We start from the raw sequence: 26,419 nt of genomic DNA, 5'->3' as shown, positions 1-26,419 counted from the left end.
TATACTTAGTTATTGTCACATTGATGATTCGTTTCTATTAAAAATGATTGAACGTTAAAATGCATGGAGACACCCTCAACTATAGGCTATTTTGAAATGGGGCCCTTATCTTTTTTTTTTTTAATTAACAATTGCTTCATTTTTAATTTTTTTGAATTACGGGATTTTACTGGATAAATTGATAATTTTGTTAAAATTTAGTATAATTAATTGCTAATAGATAATTGAGTCATAAATTTTAATTTACTATAAAAGCTCAAATTTAAAAAAAATAAATGTTATTGACATACATGTTAAGAAAAAAATCAATTTTACTAATGAAAGACAAAAATTGTATGGAGACGCCTCAACTATAGCTCTATTTGAAATAACCCAGTTTTATTTATTAATTTATTTTATTTCGCATTGAGATCGCTTTAACTTCCGACGTTTTCAAATTAAATAATTTTAACCAATTACATTTGAAATTTTATCAAATCCCGCTGATTTTACTAAATTTAACAAATTTTAATCACTTTTAAGCAAATAAAATTTAGACATTAATGGTTAATAACTAACATAAAGTTAATAAATTTGTTAAACGTTTAAACTTTAACTAAGTATAACCACTCGAAGTTTAGGTGTCTCAATCAAAATAAAAATAATTGAAGGGAGTTTTTTGAAACCGCCTATTAGTTGAGGTGTCTCATTTTAATAGAATATTGAAAAGATAAAAATATACAGATACCCCCTAAACTATAAGCCATTTTTGAAACGGACCGATCAACTTATAATTTTTTATTTATATTTTTATTCCAAGTTAATTTAAAATTTTATTAAAAAACTTTATTAGTTATTAATAATTAATTTATAAATTTATTTGCTGACTAAAGTCATTAAATGTTGTAAAACTATCAATAAAATGGCTTAAAATTGGAAATGATTAGAAATAATAGAAGTTGAGGGGTCTCCATACATTTTTACCAATATATAAATCCAAATTGGATTTTTTTTTAATATTTAAATTTTGCACCTTTTCAGGGGAGGTGTGCTGTGGACCCCACTATTAATTTTTTCTTACATAAAAATATTATTTTATTTATTTTTTCCTATTCACTTCCCTCCCCCATCATAAACAAAGGGTCCGGAGAGAGCCGGCTGCACTATTATTCCCTTTGTGAATTTACCAAAATACCCTTTTACTTTGACCAGATAACTGTCTGCTTGCAACTTCTGATTCTGCTTTTAACAGCAGTCGTTTTGTTCCTGCAAAAAATTTAGGTTACTAATATTTTCAATTATATACCTCTGATTTAACGAAAAAAAAAAAGAAGTAAAATGAATAATAAAAATAAAAAAAAATCACAGAACACTAAATTAATACACTTTAAACCACAGGGTACTAAAATGAGAAAGTGCAAAACCACAAGGGTGGTATTTGAAGTTTTTTCTTTTTTTTTTTTTGGCCAGAAGCCTCTATAAATTGATAGAGTACAAAATACTTGTGAACGGTCTAAATTGATTCTGTTGTACTGTGCATATAAAATTTCTACGGTACTGTGAGCCAGCCTCAGATGCCCCTATAAATTTGATGAGCACACAAAAATATAAGTAGTTCAAATTAATTCTATCATACTGTGCATATAAAAAAATTTCTACGTATTGGATTGCTGAGGCCATATAAATAAGTGGCTTTTGTAATAATTTTTTAATGGGCTAATTTCATACATGTCTCTGTAAATAAAGTGAATTACAAATATATTTCTACAAAGTTCAACTTTTATATGTTGTCCTTGCAAAAGTCCTGAATAAATCATAGGTAAAATACTTGACCCTGATTAGTTAATGAGGTGAATTGACCTTTTTACCCTTTCAATTAATAATTGTGACTTTTGGAGGGATATTTTTATGATGGCAAAAAAATTATTTTATTTATAAAATAAACAGTGCTTTAACGGTAATAAATCAGAGGGACAAATTTGAAAATATTATGATTTTTGCAGGAACAATATATGAAATTGAATTTTGTAGGGATATAATTGCAATTCATTAGGGACCTGAATGAAATTAATTGTTTCTTAATTGTGTAGGGGTATTTGTGGAAAATAAAAGGCATGGTATCTTACGCGACGGCTCTAATTAAAGGAAGGAAACAACGACCGCGACGAGGACGACGACGACGAGGCGGCGACATTTCCAACTACCCCCTCCAACTTCCGAGTATTCCCCCTTCGACACCCCCCCTCGAAACCCTAGGGAACAGATCGCGGTCTCCGAGTCCTAGGGTTTCCCTCGGCGGAGCCATGGCGGCGGCGGCGATGGCGACGGCGGCGGGGACCGCGGTGCTGCTCTACCTCGTGCTCAGCGGCCGCCTCTCTCCGGCGGCGGCGGCGGCGGCGGCGGCGGCCGTGGTGGAGGATGGCGAGGAGCGGGGCCTATTGAGGGGCGGCGACGCGGCGGCGGAGGAGGAGGAGGAGGAGGAGGAGAAGAAGAAGAAGAAGAAGAAGGGGGCGAGGAAGGGGCGAGGGAGGTGGCCGGACAAGCCCCCGGCGACGTGGGGCGAGGCGGCGGCGATCGCGGCGAGGACGGTGCGGTTCACGTACTCGGAAACCCTAGGGAAGTGGCCCCTCGGCGAGATCGCGTTCGGGATCAAGTACTACATGAAGCAACAGGTGTGCTTCGATTCGATCCCACCCCATCTTAGCTTCTCCTTTTTCAATCATTATTATATGCATAAACTCATGATCAATAACTTAAACCAGCTTCAGATTTAAGAAATTCTAATCTTGCTCGGATCCATGGTCAACACAGTGTGAAACCCTAATAAGAGATAGGAAGGAGAAGAAGAGCTTGCTTTGATTATTATTATAATAATAATGTTATTTGATGATGCTTGGATAAGATTATGTGATGCGCTTTGGGTGTTCATTAATTAATTAGGAGAAGCACCAAAGCTTCTCCATGAAGGGAAAAGCTTTGTGAGAAGGGAAAGGTGATGCCTTTCTTTCTTTTTTTTTTTCCTGCTTAAATAGTAAATTAAGGAGTTGTTTTAAGTGAGGAGGTTAATGGGTTAGTGTTTATTAGGTGCTCTTGAGTATGAGGGAGTAGGATTGAGAGCTTAATCTTATGGTTGAGTATGAGATGTGCTTGTTAAATTATATGAAACAATCGTTGTTCTTCCAAAGCTTAAGCTACTGGAGAACGGTGTTTCTAATATTTATATTCAACACTCACACCCTCACGTCTAGGTTCAAGACTTTTTGATAGGCCTAACGCGTGTACTTGAATTCAATGAAGTTACGAGTTTGGTAAGATTTGAACTCAGAATCTTCTTCTTTGATACTATATTAAATTCTATAAATCAATCATTGTTCTCCATAGCTTTAGCTACTGGTGAACGGTATTTTTAATATTTATATTCAACAGCTCCCTTATTTAATCAATCTCCTTGTGGTAATCTGCCCTCATCAGTAGTTGGGATTAAAATATGATATTGAACTTAGCCTCTGATTAGCAGGTAGGTCTTAATCTGTCTTATGTACTAAAGAATTGATCATTTTTCGGTACTTATGAAATTTCTAAAGAGAATTCTAATAGAAGGACATTATTGTTACTCTCTGCTCTAATTTATTTTATATGACTCTTGGTGCATCCTTTATTATTAAACTTGGCTCTGGATAGTTAGCAACTCCTATATTGTTTTTGTTTCCAATTTTCAACTTCTTACTTCGATGCCATTACATTGATCCTTTTCACTAATTGCAGTATGTTTCTTATCCAAGAAAATATCTTCTAGTAAAATTTAAGCAGAACATAAAAGATGTTTTGAATGGGTATGGCTTGGTTAGCTTATTGAATAGTGCAAAGATACCATAGATTAGATAAGTTGAGAGTCTGATGCAGCTTATTATGTCTTTCAAGTATTTTGGATTAATTGATTGCCAACAAAAACTTTCTGATGATTTATTTTTAAGTTATCAATGCTCAGATAGCCTTGTGTTATAAGAAACTAGATCTTCTTATATAGCACGGGTGACGATCTCCTACATGTTTATAATCAAATTAGAAAACGGAATAGTTGTAAGTACAATTTCCATAAGCTTACACAAGAGTCATATGTAAATAATCTGAATATTACAAACTATTAAGCTATATCTAGAACAATTTGCCGCTGACTATTATAGTGCATGTTAATAACCTGCCCTCTCTTTGAAATTTGAACCAAGTGGCGCTTGCGGTTCTCTGTGTGCTTCAAACAAATTTGTCTTCTTTATATCACTGTGCTCTAGAGCCAATAATTTTTATGAGGAAATATTGGATTCAACTAATATTTGTTGTTTTATTGAGGTCTTTTGGTCAAGGGCACTCAAATCAGATTGCCAATTAATTTATAGATTGGTTGTAAACCTCATTGGTTACTTCCTAATTGTATAAATCGATAGTCATATCACCCATTGTCCTTAAGCCTGATTGAACTTGCTAATTCCAGTTACCTTGCAATGGTTATCACTTGAAACTATTTAGTTAAGATTAGTTCAGCTAGTTTGATTTAGATGTTATATGAATCTCCGAAATTATTGAATTCCAAGCTGCTCCTGATCAGACCGTCGAAGCTTAGAGAGTCGAAGAAACCTATTGTTGAGTCCAAAATTTCGAGCAAAATCACTCTGTCGGCCGAAAATTTTGTTTTCATTTCATTGTGTGTCGTAACTTTGTTCTCATTTCATTGTCACTAAGGTAACTGATGGCATTTTTGTAAAGTAATTTTTTTTTGCTGCTTCAGGGTAGCCTGCAGCATGAGTATGCTGGAAGCAATTGTGTACAACTAAAAGGCCAGGAAATTCTGACAGAGCTGATTAATCTGTTAAGATACTTGAGGCTCTGCATGTTTTTCTCGAAAAAACCATTTCAAGTGTTTTTGGAGTTTGGAGGGTACAATCAAGATGATGTTCTCATTCAGAAGTCTAAGGCGAGGGTGCGTAAGTATCCTAAACTCTAATTGAATGCTTTTTAATCTGTTACGACGCGATGCTTTCCTAAGTGCATATTTGTCCTAGCTTCTGGAACAGTTAATCTACTTTAGAAAGAAGCAGCTTTTAGGAAAGAAGGTGGTTGACTATCAAAAAGCTGGAGCATTTGCTATGGTAGGAAGCTAAAATAATCTTTTGGACCTCGAAAGCAAAAAAGATGTAATTAGAAGCTTCTGTTTTTTCTTTAGTGAGAAGCTGGTGATGAGATTTCAGTATTTTACTTAAAAAGCTATTAGTTTTTCTTTCAACAGCATCTTTACTCCCACAATACTCTTGCAGAAGCTCGAGCAGGGCCCTAATAGGGCATTATACAATTAAATATGGATATTCTCAATCAAAGTAACGGACTTTAAACTCCTATGGTATAATTTGTCTTTCTCAAGCAATTTCCTAATGGATTTCTCCTATGCAGCTTTTGAAGCCGGCTTTTACAGTTGTTTGTGATAAAAGTTCCAAGTGTTTTCTTCTTCTAATTCGGGGGGCTATAAGTGTTAAAGATCGACTAACAGCAGCAACTGGGGCGGAGGTTCCGTTTCACCATATTGTTTTGCGTGAAGGACGGATCAATAATTTAGTCTTAGGATATGCTCATTGCGGGATGGTTGCTGCGGCACGTTGGATTGCAAAACATGCTATTCCCTCCCTCAGTAAAGCAGTCCAACAATTTCCTGATTACAAAATCAAGGTAAATTAACAAGTTTTTGTATGAACGTGTGCGGCCTATTTATACCCCTATACGATTTGAATATTCCCATATTCCCTCTTAAAGTGCAATTTCTTACAAAATTGATCATGGCCTATCTATGTGAAAATTCTTAATTTGTTTTTTGTAATTGCAACTATTTTATCTGTTTCTACATTGCTAATGTGTTCATACTTGTTAATCTAAGCAAATGAATTTGCAGCTTTAAAATAATTTCTAGTTTCTGTATCCTAGAGGACAAAAACTTAACAGGGTAAGACTTAGTGTCCAGACAAACTAGAAAACTCGCCATTTTGCTCTTTTTTGTTTTTCCATCTCGTAAAATTGTCGGCATATAGAAATCTGTGTTGAGTTGTTGAACAAGCACAAACATATCGGTATAAAGCCAAGTGCAAATATGCGAAGTATTATTCGGAAAAATATGCAATCTATTATTATTATTCAAAAAAATAATCTTCGAGAAATTTGCTATTATGAGTTTACGACTATTCAACTTAGATGCATCTGTTTCCTATTAATTCTTTTTGTCTGATCTGGTGATTCCTTTTCTTTGAACCAGTGAATCACAGACAAATTTTGGGTTCAAAATTTTGCTAACTCGAAGCATGGCGCATTTTTTTCTATTTTAGATCATTGGGCATTCAATGGGTGCTGGTATTGCAGCAATTCTGACATATATTCTTCGTGAGAATGAGAAGTTCTCGTCGTGCACATGTATTGCTTTTGGTCCAGGCATGTCTCCTCTGAATACTCCGCTTGCATCTTATTCTAATGCATATGTCTTGGACATTTTGTTGCATAATCATTTGCTTTTGTTAACTTTGTATTTTCATGTACAAATATCATCTTTAGGGACTTAAATTAGATTATGTTCTGGTTTTAACATGCTAACTATTCACGATATCATGATAAAATCCTATTACAATGTCCAAATGAGCATGTTAAGGGCCTGCTTGGCCTTGTTGGAGCTTTAGCAGAAGTCTTTTTTAGCGTTGCTGGAGCTACTACTCTTAGTTTGGTAAATGTGGTGGCTAAAAGCACCATTTTATACTCTGCAAGGTCCAAGAATTCAAAGCGCTTCTAATCTTCCTCCTCCAATGCTATAAAATTTTGGTTGCTTTACATGCTTCTCCGCGCCGGTTACCACCATAATTTTATAATATAAAATGAGGGAATATTGGGAAGATTGGAATTGCTTTTGGACGTTTTTTTTTTGGAGTTTTCAAAGTATAAAAATGGTGCTTGTAGCCACCAGTTTACGAGACTCAGTTTAGCTTTTGCATCACGGCAAAAGCTCCAAACTTTTTGTTAGTCCAAGACCCTGTCTTCTAGAAGCTTCTGCTTCCTGGGGTAGAAAAGCTATTCCAATATCTAAAAGCTTAAACAAGCACTTGGTTTTTCAAAATGCATTCTAGAGCAGTGAAAGTAACAACTACTAGCAACCATACAGGATGCAGATATTCGGAACATGTTTAAATTGATAAATAATGCATACGTATCTGCGCACACACATGTTCTTGAATTTTTTTTGCAGAGTTGAAAATATTTCCTCTTGTATACAGTTATCCCGTTTCTTGACTCTTTAAGTACTTTTTATTTTGTTTTAGCTGCTTGCATGACATGGGAGCTGGCCGAGTCGGGCAAAGACTTCATTACGACTCTTGTTAATAAAAATGACCTGGTCCCATCATTCTCGAAGGTTTCTGCCGAGAACCTCCGTTTCCAGGTACAACCTAACCGTCAAGTTCTGATGTCCTATTAAGTACTGCAAATTCAGAATATTTATCTACTGAATCCAATAACTAGATTTTGTGCTTTTAGGTTTTTCCTTTGTGATTAACTAATGAAGTAGTGTTTTCTTTGGCTCCAATATTCCAGTATGTTGAAATTGATAATTCATGATGCAAAAGTGAATCTAACTAAAATAGCAAACTTGTGTTGTTAATAGTCCGGTAAAGGGAGTTTAATTATCGATTATGTACCTAATGTCGTTCTGATAGGTTAAGAATTCATTGATATCTTAGTAGTATATTTTATTACTTAAATTGCAGGTCATGGCGTCATCATGGCTAAGTGATCTAAGAGAGCAAATTAAGCGAACGAGATTCTTAAACATCGTTAATTCCTACGTGTGCTTTATGCGATCTCATCTACCATTTCCATCGAATCCGAGGTCTAAGGTCGTCGACGCCGATATGCTCCGCGCTTTGTCGAGCGGTTCTGAGGTACGGTAACACGAACCGCCGTCGAATGCCTCCTTTTCTTCTTTAGAACTTCGTTCTTGATTTGCAGCATCATGAGTAGCCTTTTTCACTTGTCCTCTCTCCAGTGCTGCTTATTAGTTGGATGATCTTAAACTCTTAACAATTAAATTATTGCAGATAAGGTATCATGACCTGAGTTCACTTAATGTATCAAAGGTTGGCCTTCCATGACTTAAACACTACCTGATATCTTAAACTGAGTTAAAAAGCATTAAGCTACCAAAAAAGGGGAGCAAGAACATACAAATAACCAGTAAAGCAAGTAGGGAATTGAGAGCAGAAGTTGTTACATTAAAGTTTTTGCCATTTCTAGCAGGTGTCTAACAGATTGTTTCCTTTTCCTTGGCATCTCAGTCTGCCACAAACCGCTCCGGCGATGCCACACGATCGACGAATGGCCATTCAACTCTATCTTGCTGGTCATGCATCGGAGCACGAAGACGGGCTGTGAGCTCCGCGAGAAACCCTAACCCTGTACAGGACTGTGTATTCGAATCTATTATGACATCCCAAACAAACACCGGCACTCGTAAAGTTGAAAACGCCGGCTATGAACCGGTAGTAGCTGAATCAGCCTCTGGTTCTTCTTCTGCCTCTGACGACGAAGAAAAACACCCAGAAGACAAAGCACCTGCTTCTTTAAAGGAAATAGCCGAAGAGGAAGCCGCGCTCCTCAAAGAAGCCGAGCTGAATAAGCGGGAGGCTCGCCAGTTATACCCCCCGGGAAGAATCATGCACATGGTCGTGCTCCCCTCGTCGGATTCGAATCCGGGCGAGGATGCCAACGGGGATGAGTTTGTCGGTATATACGAAACTCCGAGGGAGCTCTACGGGAAAATCCGCCTAGCTCGAAGTATGATAAGGGAACACTACATGCCGAGGTATATAAAGACGATGGAGTTGTTGATCGAGAAGCTCGGTAAGGACGAGAGCGAATGTACATCTTCTTTGTAACGTGTACAAAGACGACGACGATTGAATTCAAATGATTGATTTGAGGCAGGTTGGAAGGGGATGGTGGTGATAGTGGGGCTGTAGATCTTCTTTGAAATGTTTGATTTGATATTATGGAATTGTACAGAACTCAAGACATTTTTTATAAGTGACCATTGAATTTATGCTTTTCTTGTGAAGAAAGAATCCCTTTGTTTGCAAACTCAAATAGTATAGAGTTTTAATTCTTGAGTCTTAACACTTTTGAAAATTAGTCACAGCAGTGTAACTTTTGGACCACAAAAATGTTCTGTTCCTGTTTGACAGTAAAATTTCATTAATTGTGAAGAATCCACAAGTAAAACTATCATTCATAAGTTGAATTTTCTTTTTTCTTTTCTTTTTTTACTGTGCAAAGTATGTGTTGCACCAGTAGATCAATAAGTCAAAGAGTGTATATCTTTGCATACTTTGGTGGATATCTTTCAAAATTTTGAGTTTACTGCCTAATCTTTCAATTTGATTGATCTGAGTCAATGAATGATATTTTGATTTTAAAATTTAAATGTATTGTTAAAGGCGTTGTTTATCTTTACATGTTTAATTTAGTATACTTCATACAATTCTCGCAACTATAAATAAATTAAAATAAAAGTAATTAGCTTAAATTTTAAAATCAAAGTGCCGTTAAATGACTCAAATTAAACAAATTGAATAAAATCTAAATTTTAAAAAAATCGAATAACTAGTTGAAAATGATCCGCAGCTCAGATAAATTCTATACATTTTACCTTTAATTTGACATAAAACATAATATAATTATTGCACTAGTCTATCAACACATAATTATTTAGATAAAAAAGTATAAACTTGAGTTAACAAACAATTTTGATTCGACTATTCAACCTTTCAAAATTTAATTTTAGTACCTAATTTTTTAATTAGTTTGATTTAAGTAATTTGATGGCCCTTCGGATACAAAATTTAAATTAATTGCTTATTTTAATTAACTTATAGTCATATAAATTATATAAAATATACTAACTAAATCCGTACAAATAAACGATGCATTCAATTTTTAAAAATGACGAATTGGCTCAAATCAAATAAATTAAAAGGTCGGTTGGTACAAATAAAATTTTTAAAAGTTCGGTTGTCAGATCAAAATAGGCAATAGCTGAGGTAAGTATTTTACGTTTTAGCCATATTATTATATGGAGCTAGTCTCCTATACTATCTATAGTGCCGGGGCTCTGGTACTATAGTCTCATTTTCAATCTTAGGGTGTTCAAATCAACGATCCATACCGTTAAAACTGATCTAGGATATTTAAAGTTTTTAAAAATAAAATTTTATATTTTTTCGACATAGTTTATTTTATGATTAAACCATTTCAAAATTGTCAATTTTCAATGGCTACTATGGCGAGTTTGGAGTTTAACAGTGTAGAAAAATCTAAATTTCTTTAAATTTTGATAGAAAATACTTTAAGCTATCTAGATTAAGGTTAACATTCTTGATCTTGAATTTAAAAGTCCTATACTCAAATTTTAAAGATTATTCAATTTCCACCGTCCATTTTGACATAATTTATTTACTAAGTAAACGATGTCGAAAAAAACTAAAATTTTAGTCCTAAGAACTTCATATATCCTACATCATATTTAACGGTGTGGATCGTTAATTTGAACACCCTAAAATCGAAAACAAGACTATAGTACCGAAGCTCCGGTACTATAGATAGTATAGTAGCCTAATTCTTATTATATGTATATAGTATTGCATTATCTTGAAGCTTTAGGGGTGCAGTTAATGCATATTTCAGAAGCTAGCAATTATTAACTACTGAAGAGAATGTTAAGATTGGGAGAATTAGTCCTCAAACTTTAATTTATTACAATTTCTAGCTCAATCTTTGAGAATTATTACAATTAAATCTCACAATCTAATTTAGTAAACTAAATTTTATCGCATTATTGATACAAAAATGATGTCACATCTTCATTATCGGCGCCTCATCAATTACAACGCTACTACTATATTAATGACACATTAATATTCAGTCAACTAAATTGAGTTAATAGTACTTGATTGCAACGATTCTGAAAGTCAGAGCCCAAAGTTATAGTAAATTAAAATTTAATGACCAAAATGTCACCAGCCCCATAGTCTGAGGACATTTGTGGAATAGATGCAATTGGCACGAGATTTTGTCCACAAACTGTATTATGCTCTTTAAAAGAGAAATTGGATGTTGTTTTTCTTAAACTATAAGGCACATGGCACTTTGATATCGGGAGTTCAACTTCCGAAATCCACAAAAACAAACAGGCCCAAAATCAAACTAGGGTTTACCTGTCTCGGAGTGTCGAAGAAGAAAATTCCAGTGAAAGAGAAAGAAAAGCTTCAGTTGATGTAAACCTGAAGAGACTGGGAAAGAAAAAACAATCCTAGAGAATTCAAATAAGATGCAGCTTCTACATACACTATTATTCGACAATTAGGTACTTCAATTAAAGATGCATCACACTATACAGAAGAGTGAAGCAACAACACAAATAAGTAGAAAAACCGATTGAAGGATATCGAAAAAGTTGACATGAATGTGGAGCGACTCGAGGAAAAATAGCATTGACAAAACAAAAAAACAAGCATCACTCATTTGAAATAGTCGAGAGAAGATCCTAGCGAGACTCGGTGGTGGATTAATCAGTAATGAGACCTAAAAAAGTTTGCTTTCTAGTTGATGAAGCACCTGATTTTGCTAATATTAACATACATTAATAAATAGAAAGTAAAGAAGGCAATAACTACAGGTGAAGCTGCCCTTTAAAATTGGGGCTTCTGCCTTTTGCGGTTGAAAAGCTCATTTCAGCTTCTAGCCACAGCAAAAGTTTCAGAATATTTCATTTGCTGAACGCCTAGTTGTTGCTTTTCATAGTAGAAAAACTACTCGAGAAGCCAGGCAAAACAAAAGCTACATGGCAAGAACCAATCAACGACAAGCAATAACTTGTGAGACATTGTAGGCTCTATCATTAGAGTATAGAGCTAAGACAGTAACAAAATGACATAAAGATGTATGCAGAAAAGTAGAAAAAGAATGCCTATTACCATTACTTAATGCATATTGAAGTGGAAACATTTCTTGATCAACTTAAAATTTTCATCATATGATGAACATATTTTAAATTAACCAAAAGTATATATAAAGCACAAAAGGATTTTTATAGGTTAAGCACATAGATCTGCATGAGCAAAGTCTGATGAAAAGTATTTAAGTCAATTTAACCTCTCACAAATCAGGCAGTCGGTATATAAATACTCGAAAGTAAGTTACATGGCGTGCGCATAAGAATCATCTTTCATTGTTCTATCCTTTCTAATGTCCTCCCCTCAACCACATGTAGCTACATCTAATCTTCATCTCATCTAACCACATTAGTTTAGGCATCAATCTACTTCCTTTCGCTTTACCTACTTCGTTGCTACTCTCGCAAAGTGGGATCATTGCAACTTTACATCATTAGGCATGTTGTTTTTAGTTGCGCCACATTTGGTTCCTTTAAACAATGTGGATTGATTAGAAGTCCTATAAAATTCATTTCTGGTATACAAGATATAGTGGTGCCGGATTCTAAAACATGCCACATTGCAAAGATTGTTCCCTTAAATGTCAGATTCGACTTCCAATCATGATTTTCCAGAACAGGGAGCTAAAGGTTTAATTAATCTACAGATCTAAAAAGCTATCTCTGGAGTCTTTGGTAGCTAAGGCTATTATTGTTTATAAATAAAATTTTTGTCTATTGAATATTCTCCTCAAATATTTGTTTCTCCTTTTTGACCTTTGGATAATAACATAGAGCCAAACCGTCCTTTCCGTTGATATCTGAAAGTTAACTCAAACTCCTGCTAAAGCAAAAATGAGAAGATAGGTTTGCTATCAATCTCAGTCGATATCGGACATTAAATTAAGTGGGACTAAAATGTGAGAACCTAAGCATGCTCCAGAAGAAGGATTGCATTGAAAGCTACGTATCCTAAATACAAGATTTCCAACAAGTTCTTTTGCTTCTTTCTTTTGGCTTCTATCCCATGTTCTACAAGTAACTAAGTTCTCATTGTTTTGGAGAATTTGCCTAAGACACTAAATATGATCAACAAGGATTTAAATGCCGTGTTATGGGTCGTGCCGAGCACTTGATGGCATGGTACAAACGTGCCATGCAATGCCATGCCGATGTGTCCCGTTGACAAAAAACCAGTGTACCGACACACTTTAGCATGAAACATTTGTTTTCTTTTGCATCAGTACATTCTAATTGCTTTTAACATATTCTTTAGCAAATCCTTTGTACTCTATTAATAAAATTACTTGCTAATTTCAAAACAAGAGGGTTTGAGTCGTGCCACCGGCATGGAGTATCCCATCAGCACATTACGGTAAAGTGGGCACACCAAGTCCCGATGGACACTTAAATCCTTGATCCTTAATCTATATGAGACTATCATTTGCTTATCCTAATTCTAGTTATATTTCTCCAAATACTAAAGCGCGTCTTCATTAATCCAAGTTCCAATTTTGTATTTACCCTGCATTCTGTTTCATACATCAGTAGCAACCAAAAAGGAAAAGTATCGCATCCATACTTTATGACTCGGCATATTAGATGTAATGTATCAATATGAGAAGGTTCAGTTGCAATATGTGAGTTAACTTTGAGTACAGTTTACCCAGATATGAATCGACACTCCCCGAGATAATAAGAAAGTAAAGAGAAAATTGAAGAAATAGCCGATAAATAGGGAAAGTCAGATAATTTGTAGAATTGTTCAAGAAAATTAGAGAAAAGAATTTAGAAGAAGAATCAAAAAGAAAGTTGAGAGAGAATAGAGAAAATAGAACAGATAAGATGAGGTAGGAAAAAGAAGATAGAACCTTTTTAGGAACAAAAATTTTGCCGGGGCACACAGCAGAGAAAGAGAGGGAAAGGAGGAGGAGATACCATGACCGCAATCAAAACAAATTAAACTACAGAATAATTCCGAAAATTAGAAAAAAAATTAAAACCTAAATGAATCAATCCTATTCGCATCCGATTTTGCATCAATGGCAAAAACAAAGAGAAGTCAGGGACTCACATTTATAAAGAAAACAAAAAGCTTAAATCCTAACCGGGAGTTGGAGATCCTTGAGCATACACCCAAGGAGATCCTGAATGAATTTGGAGGCTGAAACAGCCAACGGAGACTCCATTGCTGGACTGAGATAACTAAACGTTATGTGATGTCTATCCTAAAGTACCTATTTGATATGGTTCCTTAATTAAGCAGCTCCTCTACTTCAAAAAGCAATAGGAATTGCAATGCAATAGGAATTGAAGATGAGCTTTCGAATCCGAAAATCAGAGGCGCCAATTTGAAGCTTCTCTCTCCATTGCAATGAGAATTGTCCAGCGAAATTTGTTGAAAAAGCTGCTAGTGCTTCGTCGAACAGCAGTGGCAGAGGAAAACTTCTATAGAAGCTCAACCTGGGCCAAAGAGGCCCCAAGTGGAAGAGGAGAATACACCAAAACTCATCAACAACAACTATATAATGCCCTTCCTAATAAACACAAGATGCTAACATTTATAATTCAGATGCCACAAAACATGGTCAAAAAAATTTCCTATCCTAAAAATCCGATAAATTATTCGAACTCTAATTTTCATCATGCAAATTGAAAGAATAACATTAAGCAATAATGCAAGATCAGATATTTTGTCAGAAGAGCATAAAAAATTTATTATTTTCATCTTTCCCTAAAATGAACGCTAAAAAAAAATATACATGAGCACCAATTTTTTACATATTAAACACAATTGAATTGGAACTGCATAAAAGGAAAGTGTCTACATTATTCACATATTTACATCTAATTGATTATATGCGATAAAAAAGGAGAAGGAGAGGTAGAGAGCGGGAGGGGTAGAAGCAAAGGACCTGTTTATCCCGATTCCGAAGCCGTAGATTAACATGTCTGCGCGAGGAATCGAAATGGAACCACCTTTTCCCTCCCCGAAACGATCAATCGCGCGATTTTCTTTAACGCGAAGTGCGTGCAATTGGAGAGCGAGATCCAACACATCATTTCGTACACCAAATCGAAGGCCGGATCCGACGACCAAGGCGGCGGCGGCGGCGGCGGCGGAGGGCCCGATCCGCCCCAATCCGATCCCGACCACCCACTCCCCCCTCCGCCGCCTCCGCCTGAGCCCCACCCTCCGCCGCCGCCGCCGAAGGGGCCGTCGCCGGAGAAGGCGCCATCGCCGCCGTCGCCGCCGTCGGTGAGGGATCTGCGGCGGGTGCGGCGGTTGCGGCGCACGAGGGCCCGGGGCGGCGCGCAGCGGTAGGGGTCGGATCGCACGGCGGCGGAGGACGAGGTTGATGAGGCGTTAGGGTGGGGATGGGGGTGGTGGTGGACGACGACGATCATCGCCGCCGCCGCCGCGGCGGTGGAGATCTCCATCTAGGGTTTGCGTCGTACGTTTCGTAATTTCTCTCTCTCTCTCGATCTCGATCGATCGATGAAGGGTCGCATTTGAACTCTCTATGGAGAACGAGATTTACGTGTAAGGGAAATTCCTTCCGTACAAGGCCGAAATAGCGGCTAGATTTTCGACACGTGTTATTTTGGATACGTGGCGTCCTACCGTGCGCTTCTTTGAAATGTGTACGTTACTTGCTCGGTGGTGCGTTCGTTTTAGCGCAGAACCATTGTTTTTAGGGAAAACTTCAAAACCCCCGCGTGGTTTCGTACTTTCTTATTTTGTCCTCCTGTGGTTTAAAATATATCAAATTGCCCTCTTATGGTTTTGTTCTTATCTTTTCGATTGCACTTTTACCTCCTAAACTTTTGACGAGTTTCACTTAATCTCCCAAATTTCTAAACTAGATATCTAACACTCTAAATTCTAATATTTCATTCGTTTTATCCCTTCCGTCAGTTTCTGATTAACGGAGTTTGGCAGAAAACTGACGAAAAGGGTAATATAAATGAAATATTAGAGTTTAGAGTGTTAGATGTCCATTTTAGAAGTTCAAGAAGTAAAGTGAAACTTCGCCAAAAGTTCAGGAGGTAACAATGCAATTTATCCTAAACAGTTCTCTAACGGTAATAAATCAGAAAGACATATTTAAAAATATCAGGATATTTATAAAACAACATATAAAAATTAAACTGTTTGAAAAGACCTGTATAAAATTAATCTTTCTTTGTTTTTTTTTTCTTGTTTGTTCACACACTCTCTCCCATGCATTTGAAAAGTCAAACATTCTCCTTTGACAAAGTCTCTTGTGGTTTCCCCTTCTCCCTCTCCCTCCTCCTAAGCCGTTCAAATCTCCATGGCTATGCATGCATGCATTACAAGCCACAACTCTCTTCTACAAACACACGTACACATTTATAATTAAACTCTCCACCATATATGCACCTCATCACACTCTACACTTTACAACCATGGCTCCTCTCCTTCTCTTCTCCCTCCTCGCCCTCGGCCTCAGCCTCCGTCCTCTCGCCGCAACGCCATCCCCCGCATCACCCATCGTCGTTGACGACGACCTCCGTCGGCTCTGCAGCCACACGTCATTCCCTGACATGTGCCTGCGGAGCCTCTCCGCTAAGCCTGAGTGCAACTCTACGAACCCCAAGGCCGTGGCGGGCCTCTCCATCCGCGTCGCGGCCGAGGCGGCCGCCGCTGCCGCCGCCTTCGTCTCGGACCACCTCAACGTCGCGGCTACGAACGAGACGCGGCTGTGGCAGTGCCTCGACGACTGCTCCGACTTCCTCGAGGACGCTGTGGAGCAGCTCGACGACGCGACGGTGGCCGCCGACGTCGGCGCGCTCGACGACGCCCACGCGTTCCTCACGGCGGCCATCGCCGACGCCGACACCTGCGACCAAGGGTGCGGGAAGAAAGTAGAGGCGGCGGTGACGGCACCGGCGACGGAGGAGGTGGTGCAGGCGCTGGCCGGCGCGACGGAGGAGTTCAGGAAGTTTTGCAAGATCTCTATCTCTCTCACTACACTCTCCTTAGATGCAAATGTTAAGATTTAAATATTTTCAAACTTCTCTTTTTTTAAAAAAATTTTTCCTCCTTTGTTTTCTTATCATTTGTTGGTGATCATGTAAAAGTAGTAATAATCTTTAGTTGATCATGGTCTATTTTGAGCTTGTTTAGCTAGGCTAAATCAAAACATGTATTAGAAAAAAGAAAAAACTTCAAATAACCCTCGCGCGGTTTAGCATTTTTTATTTATTTATTTTAGTGTTATGTGATTTAAAGTTTATTAATTTAGTATCATGCATATGGTTTCGGTTTTTTATCGTTAAAATAAGATGATATTAAAGTAAAAAATTAGTAAACTATTTTGAAGGTATCTGAAGTGTTCCCTATACGATTTAACGAAGAAGTTGATGAAAAAACTAGCAAAAAGAGGAAAACAGAACCATAGCGTAAAGAAATATACTTTAAACCAAATGGTACTAAAATAAAAAAGCACTAAACCAGATGAGAATTTTTGAAGTTTTTTCTTGTTTCTAGTACTATAAGATGCATGCAAGATGATTTTCTCTACATTTTACTAAAATAGTAATATAAAAATAATTTAACCTCACTAATTAACAAATTTGTTGTATCTAAATCACCCATAATCAAGATTTATAGTAAATTGGAGGAATAAAGTAAAGCAGAAAGAGCAATACTAAAGCACAGCCATAATAGTACAAGTAGATTTATGTGTTCATCTAATCGGACTATATTTATGAGTACAGAAAGATCAAATAAAGAGGTCACCCATCCTAAAACTACTCCCGTCCTAGCACGTTTATTTCTCTTACCGGCCTTTTTGAGTCTAACCACCACCCAAAATACTTAAATCGGGTTAAGAGTTTTAGTTCTATTATATCTTTTATATAGGACTATCTGGGTCTCACAATCTCCCCCCTTTAAGTCCCGACGTTCTCGTCAGGCTCAGACTTATAAGTGTCAGGTAATGTGAGATTCGTCTCGCTAGTTTAAACCGACTTTGTGGTGTGCTGCGCTCCACCCACAATAGTCAACAGTATGAGAGATCTCGCTTTCCCCGATGTATAATTTTTTTTGCTGTATAATTCTGGCTCAGCCGAGACTCATCTCATACTTCCGGCTGGTAATTGGCTCTAATACCAACTATAACGCTCCAACTTCCCAGAGGGTAATCCATCCAAGGACTACTTCCGTCCTAATACGCTTAACTCTTTTAATCTTTTGGGCCTAACCACCACCCAAAATGTTTAAGTCGGGTTAAGAGTTTTAGTGTTATTATATCTTATATGCAGAACTATCTCATAAATTAACTTTTATACTTTTTTATACTTATTTTTGTTTGAATATATAAATAAAATACCTTATTGTTTTTCTTTCTATTATATATATATATATATATATATATATATGAGTGCGGCTAGGATGCTTATGAAAGCACGGAGGGCTCCGTGCTTCCACTTTGTTTTCGATGTTCGGACTTTCGAATCGACGATCGGCTCCGTTAGACTTGATCTAGAGTATTTGAAGTATCTAGAAAATAAATTTTGCGATTTTTTGATATCATTTGCCTAGTGATCGAAGTGGCTCAAAATCAACCGCTGAAAATAAAAATCTTACAAAATATGATGATATAACATTAAAATTTTAGATCAAAGTTATTGATCTTGTTTTATATGGTATAAAAAATTTTCTATCAAAATTTCATGTGATTTGGATATTTCTACACCATTAAACTTGCAACCGGCTCACCATGGCCATTAAAATTATTGATTTTGAACCCCTTCGATCACTAGGCAAATGATATCGAAAAATCACAAAATTTATTTTCTAGGTACTTCAAATACTCTAGATCAACTTTAACGGAGCCGATCGTCGATTCGAAAGTCCGAACATCGAAAATAATTTGGAAGCACGGAGGGCTCTGTACTTCTAAAAGCATACCAGCCTATATATATATATATATATATAATTGAGCTAGAATACTATCAATAGCAAACGGGCTCCGTTGCCACCCATTTATTTTTGATGATAGAGCCTCGAAATCGGCGATCGGCACCGTTGAACATGATCTATACCAATTGAAGTGTTTAGAAATCAAATTTCAAATATTTTCGACATCATTTGCCTAATGATCAAAGGGTTTCAAAATTTGTAATTTTAATGGTCGATATGAGGCGTTTTCTTGTTTAACGGCGTAAAGATATCAAAATTAATTGAATTTTTTTTAGAAAATTCTTTAAACTACTTAAAACAAGATCTATACTCTTGATCTTGACTACAAGGCTCCTATCATCATTTTTTAAAGAATATTCATTTTCAGCCGTTCATTTTTGTGTCCACTCGATGGATAAGAGAATAATATCGAAAATGTATGAAATTTGATTTCTAAACACTTCAAGTGGTATAGATCATGTTCAACGGTGCCGATNTACTAAGCGATCAAAAGGTCTAAAAAATGACTATTTTAACGGTCGATGTGGCACATTTTTAAGTTCAACGGTGTAGAAGTATCCAAATTACATGAAAATTTAATAGAAAATTCTTCTTATCATCAATAGCAAGATCAATTCTTCCGATTTAAAATTTGAATCCTTTATCACTGTTTTTTATGAGATTTTCATTTTCAGCCGTTCATTTTGAGGCTACTCGTTCACTAGACAAACAAAATCAAAAAATTATCAAATTTGGTTTCTAGATAGTTCCAATAGCGTAGATCAAGTTTAACGGAACCGATCGCCGAATCGGATGTCCCATCATCAAAAACAACTTACAAGCACGGGACCTCCCGTACTTTCGAAAGCATAGGAGCCTAAGTCTATATATATATATACATACACACACACACACATATGCATATGCATATACATAATATTTGAGACGTGAATTCCTCTACTTAGTGGTTATGGCTGTTCTCGGTGTTCTCACTCTTTCCCTTCTCCTTGCCGTTGCCTCGGTCGCCTCAGTTGCCTCTGATCACCTCCACGAGTCATGTAACCGAACACGGTACCCGCCTTCTGCCTCCGCCACCTCCGGCCTCAGCCTCTGGTTCGCGCACTCAGCTGGATCCGGCCTCTCTCTCTCTCGAAACAACCCGTCGGATGGGCAACTCGACCGTTCGCTTTGCGAACAACTTCATCGAGAACTTCCTCGCGAGCGCCGACCGCAACTGCTCCAACGACGACTATCGCGTGCTCGACTGCATGCGTCAACGAATGCGCGTTCGCCCTCAACATTTCTGTCGTTCGGGTGAAGTACGCAAGCGCGGTTTTGGACACCGACCGCAAGAAGGCGAGGGTGTTGGTGCAGTGGTCGGTCCGCGACGTACTCCAAATACTCTAGGCAAATGATATCGAAAAATAATAAAATTTATTTTCTAAGTACTCCAAATACTCTAGATCAAGTTTAACGTAGCCGATCGACTATTCGAAAGTTGCAACATCGAAAACGAGCTGGAAGCACGGAAGGCTCCGTGCTTCCGATAGCATAGTACTAGCCTCACTCTCTCTCTCTCTCTCTCTCTCTCTCTCTATATATATATATATATATATATATATAAAACACATTGACACACGCATTATTGTTATGTCCAACGCGCTGTTTGGTTTCTTAAGAAATAATAAAAAAAAATAGTTTTTATTTTTCTTATAAATTTATTTTTAAGTTTTCTTGAGAGATCATTGCCGCTAACTAACTATTAATTCAAAAAACTCGAGCTATTAGAAATACGCAACTAATTTACTTATAAAGTATATAGACACAGTGTCCATAGGTATTGATTGTAATTCAGTCCAATCAGTCTCACGCCGTTTTGAACACGACTTGGCTCAACCCGATCTTCTGTCATTTCGAACGTGATTCGATCCAACCTGATCTCCTGCCACAGGGCAAGATACTGACCCATTTAAGCGAACATCTCTGACCATTTAGATAAAAAAAAAAAATTAAAACAAATTTTTTTTTTCTTTCATGGTAAACCTGTGATTTCGTTTTCCATTTTTTATTTTTAGGAATACGAAAATATTAATTTTTCATGAAATGCGAAAAAAAAAAAATCAATAAAACTAGTTTTCTTTGCAACCAAATAGATAAAAATCTGAAAAAAGAAAAGAGAGAAGTTTTTTATAAAAAAGTTACTTTCTAGAAAATATTTTTGTATACTTTTTTTGAGGAAGAAGTAGTCCCTAAACTTGAAACATTATGATAAGTTCAGGATATAAATTTAAGTTAAATAGAAGAAATAAATAAGGTTAGGAGTCTAATGGAATTCAAACTCAAGACCTCGTGCTGATAGATAATGATCTGTTACTTAATATGGTATTAAAGCTGAAGGTACTGAATTCGAATCTCACATGACACTTCTTCAAATAAAAATTTGAAATTCAAATAAATTTTTTGTTATTTGATGGGAGACCTATAAATAATAAGATGTTAGATTGTAAAATTAAAACTATAAAAGTTTACAAAATTTTGAGGAGGTTGGAAGAAAATTTGAGAAAATTTTGTCTAGCATCTTTTAATTTGTTTTCCCTCCCATCAATTATGCCTTGTTTTTGATATCTTCTCCTATTCATAAATTTATTTAAAGTTAAAAATCTTTAACCCCCAATGTGAGATTTTTTTTATTTTTTTTTTAATACTTAACAATGTGGAAAGATCTAAATCAATTAAATTTAATAGAAAATACTAACTTGGACTATTCATATAATGATCAACAATTTTGTCCTTCAATTTCAAAACATTTGTACTCTATTTTTTATGGTGGTTTTTTAACTTTTAATATTTATGTAGTAATTATAGTAAAATAGTTGTTCCTAATATAGTTTGTGAGCAATACTAAGATTATTACAATCTTTTTTGAACTACATCCTAACAATTTGACCATCTAAAAGCCAAATTTCTCCCCTTAGTCTCATCATGACAATAATGGAATGAGTACTATTAAGATACTAACCACACTAATTAACAAATTTGGTGTATCTAAATCATCCATAATCAAGATGTATAGTAAATTGGAATAAAAGTACAGCAAAAGAGCAATACCAAAGCACAACCATAATAGTACAGGTAGATTTACGTGGTTCATCCAATCGGACTATATTTATGAGTACAGAGAGATCAAATCTCCTACCAGATAAAGAGGTTACGAGAGTTGGGTTATAAATTACTACTTTATTATAATTGGGCAGACAGTATTCTTGTAATTGGGAGAAAATTTTTTTGCTACACCTTCTCTGAAGCCTCTTTCGATCTTTTGAATCTTGCTTCGAAACATCTCTAATCAGCTTTGAAAGTTCTGAATTAAGCAAAAAGAATAAGAGAGCTCCTTCTCCTTCCCTGATCTCTGCACTTTTTTTTTTTTTTTTTCCCTATACCATGAAAAGAAAATACGAGAAAGCCAAAATGAGAACACTCTAGTATACTCGGTAAGAATCCCTCTCACAACTAGGGCCGGCAATCCTGCTCTCTGATCGAAACCCAACTTATGTATGGCTCGAAATAAGCTCGAGATCAATCGCTCGTTTAATAAATAAGTCAAACGCAAGCTTGGATCAGCTCAATATTGTACTATCTATATTGCAAATTTTTACTATTTGGATTTTAGGCGAACTTAAATGTAAATAGACCTATATTTTGTGAATTTCAATTATGAGATCAAGATTTTAATTTTCTAATTTTCTTTCAACTTTGCACTCAATAGTAGGGGTCGCGATCTAACTCCATGTTCGAGACCTAGCTCATGTTCGGCTCGATAATAAACGAGCAGAACATGAGCTAGATTTTTCACCTCAATATTTTAATGAGCCGGCCCCCAGCTCGCTCGTGTTCAACTTGCCGACAACCCTACTAATAACTATTGGATCGTTGGCGCTAACCATTAATCCCAAAAGCTCGAACTGTTAGAAATACCCAACTAATTCACTTAAAACGTACAGATACAGCGTTCACGGGTCTCGATTGTGACTCGGTCCAACCAATCCATGCCACTTCGAACATGACTAGGTCCAACCCAGCCTCGTGTCATTTCGAATATGATTCGGCCCACACATGACCTCCTGCTATAGAACAGGATGCTGACCCATTTAAGCCAAGAATAACAACCCACTTGCCCCCAACATGCGAATGGGGTAACTAAAGTCAAATCAACTAACAACTAGCCCACTTCATGATTTATTAAATCAAATCCAAAAATAAGTCGAATGGACTAATAGGTGAATTTGATGTCACCAAACCCAATGCTTCAATTTAGTTATTTTAGTTAAGTAAAATATTTTAATAAATTTAATAGTACTATTACCTATAAGCTGTTAGTTTTACCAATTTAATTTTCGATAGGGAATCTTAAATCAACAAATTTAATGAAATGATCAATAAATTTAATAAAATTTTTGATTCATTTTACCAAAAGTATTCAATTAAAAGAAAATTAGAACTTAAGAAACTCAAAAAGAAAAAGAAAGAGAAGAGAGTATCTATTTCAAAAATATTTCAAAACACCCATCCATCATTTTGCAGAATAAAATAAAATTTTAAAAAATCCCACATCATAAAAAATAAGTATATATATGTTTCATATGGATATATCATACCAAGTAGTTTTGTTCCACTTATATATTTTACAATATGCATATATATTATAAATTAACACAATTACATCAGGAAACGAGAGTTTATTTGTGAACTAAATGGAGATTAATTGTAATTATCAAAAAATAAATCTAGTAAGAAAACCTCAATTAATTAAGGCATGTAAGAAAAACTATAAAAACTTGTTAAAGATGACAAATTCAATCCATTTTAGTTATTAATTATGTATTTAATGTGGTAATACAAGATCATATTAAATGTGTGATGTGACCAATATCAAAATCTTTCAAGTTGAAGTGACAAGTATCAACTTTAACCCCTCAAAATAAACTCCCATTAATATTCAAATTAATAACCCAATATATGTTATATATATATCTCTCCATTTCTCAAAAGAAACTTAAATGCTGTCTATAACTTCAACTTTAACCCCTAAAAATAAACTCCCATTAATATTCAAATTAATAACCCCACATATGTTATATATATCTCCATTTCTTAAAAAAAAAAAAAAACTTAAATGCAATTAAATCATGCGATGTATGTGACATATTTCGTAACCTTTTATGCTACGTTATGTTCATCCTATTTTTTCATATATATATATATATATATATAGACACATAATTTTTCAGAATGTACGTAGTCTCTGAACTCAGCAATTATGGTGAGGCTCCAGTATCTTTTATTTTTCTTTCTCCTCACCGTCACCTTCGCAGTCTCCGACGTTTTCCATGAGTCATGTAACCGAACGCGGTTCCCCGCCCTCTGCGTCAAATTCCTCCATTTCTGGTCCAACCCTAACCAACACAGCTTAGCCCTGTACTCTTTTCATAGGAGCATCGTGACGGGCAACGCCACCGTCTTTTACGCGAACACTTACATGCACCACCGCCGTAGGAACGGCCTGCCTAAGACCGTCGAAGAAAACCGCCTGTTCGACTGCCTCACTGAATGCGCATATGCGCTCAACCGCTCCGTCTCGACGGTGGAGCAGGCGAGGGCGTTTCTCGATGTCGATCGCAAGAAGACGACGACGCTGCTCCGGTGGGCCGCCGCCGACGTTGCCGGCGCTGGCTGCGTCAAACAAGGTGGGCCTGTTTTGGCATGGATTGACAAGAACGATAAGAAGTACAAAAAGTTGCTGCGGATCACACTAGACCTTATCAGCCTATTAAAGAAATAAAATAATTTTCTCTCATTTTGGGGTAAAGGTATAAATACAATTATTTGAACTACGGCGCATCTTGAAATAAGTACTGCAACTTTAGATAGTGATAAAATTTATCTCAAAATGCACTACAGTTCAGGTGATTGTATGTGTTTGTACCTTTTATATATGTGTGTATTTTGAACTCTAATATTTTAAATACATGCAATATGACCTCAACTTTTCTAGTTTAATTACCACCAATTCATGGGCAAAATATGTCGAGACAATTGAAAGCGTAGGCGGCAGAGATATCAACGGATCTGTTTCGAGGCGGTTTTTATAAAACCCGAAATTGGACTCGAATAAGAAACCGAAATCCAAAGCCGCACCATACGTGGGCGGATATAAAAATATCAATTTTATAAATTTCTAAATAAATATCATTTTTTAAATAAATATCAATTTTATAAATTTTTAAAGTCAATATGCATGTGTGACAACTTTCACATCCTACTCCAATAGAACATAGGTTTAATTTTTCAAATACATGAATTGATTGACCTGCCATTATAATGGTGACAAAATTTTTTCTCCACAAGAATCCAATTTCTGTGGAGAAATCTAGTAATTTGAAACAAGTGTCCACTAATGTTTTGGCCTTTTCTCACAATCATGGCTTTGTTTTCTTTTTTTTTTTTCAAGGCTAAATTACACTTTTTGATCTCAAATTTTAATTTATTATGAATTTAGTAATCAAATTTTACGATTTAATTTAATTGACTAAATGTTGGTGCATAACCGTTATAAAAATAACGTGACATCTTAATAATTATGTATTCTACCTTCGAACTTTTTAATTAGTAATATATATTCATCATCTTCCAATCTTTTTAATAACATGATATCAGAATTGGTTCTAAATCATCCCAATTTCGAGAGACATGTGTTCCACACATTCCCAACATCCAGTAATGTGCGTAATATATCTGATCTTCACCCTGCGCATGGGCTTTTCTTTACACCTGGCAATCTCAATCCATATTCATGGGCACCCATGAATTACATGCAAATTTACAAGTAGAGATACTACTTTTTTTACCCAAAAAATTATAGATAAAATAGATAGGTATCCGTTAAATTATAAACATTTTGGGCAATCCATGGGTACCAACAAGTACCCGCATATATAATTTTTTTTAAATTTTTTTACATATATAATTTTTTTAATTTTTTTTAAAAAAAATACTCTTTTTGTTTTATCCGTCTATAAAACCCCACCACCAATTTCTCCCACTGTCATTTTTCTTCTTCATTTTCTATTGTATATTGTGATGTTTTAAACAATAAGTTATGTTTTAATCTTTTTAAAAATAAAATATATGTTAGTAAGTATAAGAATGGAAAGAAAAAATATATATATATCTTGCGGGTAGCCTGCATACTCGCTCGCCCACCCGCTGGCCGCTATGGATAAGAATAATGACTAATTAAAAATTTGCATGCAAATTCTACCCATGCCCGCATACTCTGCAGTTACAAGGACCCGCCCGTGCTTTGTCATGTCCGCTCGTTTATCAAGTCTACTTTTCTTTAGCCATTTTTCATCAGATTATTATTATTATTATTATTTTACTTTGAGTAATTAAAACCAATGCTAAGATGCAATTCACTGCTACATATCTTTCTAATTTCATCTAATGTG

At 35.9% G+C, this 26,419-nt stretch overlaps 3 protein-coding genes across 7 annotated transcripts; 2 read left to right on the top strand and 1 right to left on the bottom strand.

The window, feature by feature from the left end:
* Positions 1,227–15,505, bottom strand: LOC109719412 (POU domain, class 4, transcription factor 1). 4 transcript variants are annotated; one of them, XR_002218679.1, is made up of 3 exons: positions 14,896–15,505; positions 11,265–11,339; positions 9,108–9,225 (listed from the first exon to the last, which is right to left on the bottom strand). XR_002218679.1 is itself a non-coding variant. In XM_020246079.1 (2 exons), exon 1 carries the CDS (start codon positions 15,419–15,421, stop codon positions 14,924–14,926), a length of 498 nt encoding a protein of 165 aa, XP_020101668.1. In that variant the 5' UTR covers positions 15,422–15,505; the 3' UTR covers positions 1,227–1,245; positions 14,896–14,923. The 4 variants fall into 4 exon arrangements, 3 of the variants coding, with proteins under 3 accessions (XP_020101668.1, XP_020101667.1, XP_020101666.1); XM_020246079.1 differs by lacking the exons at positions 9,108–9,225; positions 11,265–11,339 and adding an exon at positions 1,227–1,245; XM_020246078.1 differs by lacking the exon at positions 9,108–9,225 and having other exon boundaries at positions 11,013–11,359.
* LOC109719410 lies at positions 2,124–9,094 on the top strand. 2 transcript variants are annotated; one of them, XM_020246075.1, is made up of 7 exons: positions 2,132–2,651; positions 4,763–4,954; positions 5,422–5,694; positions 6,342–6,444; positions 7,320–7,438; positions 7,764–7,937; positions 8,331–9,094. In XM_020246075.1, exons 1-7 carry the CDS (start codon positions 2,283–2,285, stop codon positions 8,928–8,930), a joined length of 1,830 nt encoding a protein of 609 aa, XP_020101664.1. In that variant the 5' UTR covers positions 2,132–2,282; the 3' UTR covers positions 8,931–9,094. The 2 variants fall into 2 exon arrangements, with proteins under 2 accessions (XP_020101665.1, XP_020101664.1); XM_020246076.1 differs by lacking the exon at positions 7,764–7,937 and having other exon boundaries at positions 2,124–2,651.
* LOC109719774 (pectinesterase 3-like) lies at positions 16,367–17,114 on the top strand. Its single transcript, XM_020246586.1, has one exon. The coding sequence runs from the start codon at positions 16,412–16,414 to the stop codon at positions 17,006–17,008; it is 597 nt and encodes a 198-aa protein (XP_020102175.1). The 5' UTR covers positions 16,367–16,411; the 3' UTR covers positions 17,009–17,114.

The sequence above is a fragment of the Ananas comosus genome, linkage group 13, assembly GCF_001540865.1.
Source record: "Ananas comosus cultivar F153 linkage group 13, ASM154086v1, whole genome shotgun sequence".
In the NCBI taxonomy this organism is placed as follows: Eukaryota; Viridiplantae; Streptophyta; class Magnoliopsida; order Poales; family Bromeliaceae; genus Ananas; species Ananas comosus.
The sequence above is the reverse complement of the archived record's forward strand: the minus strand, read 5'-3'. Positions and strand labels throughout refer to the sequence as shown.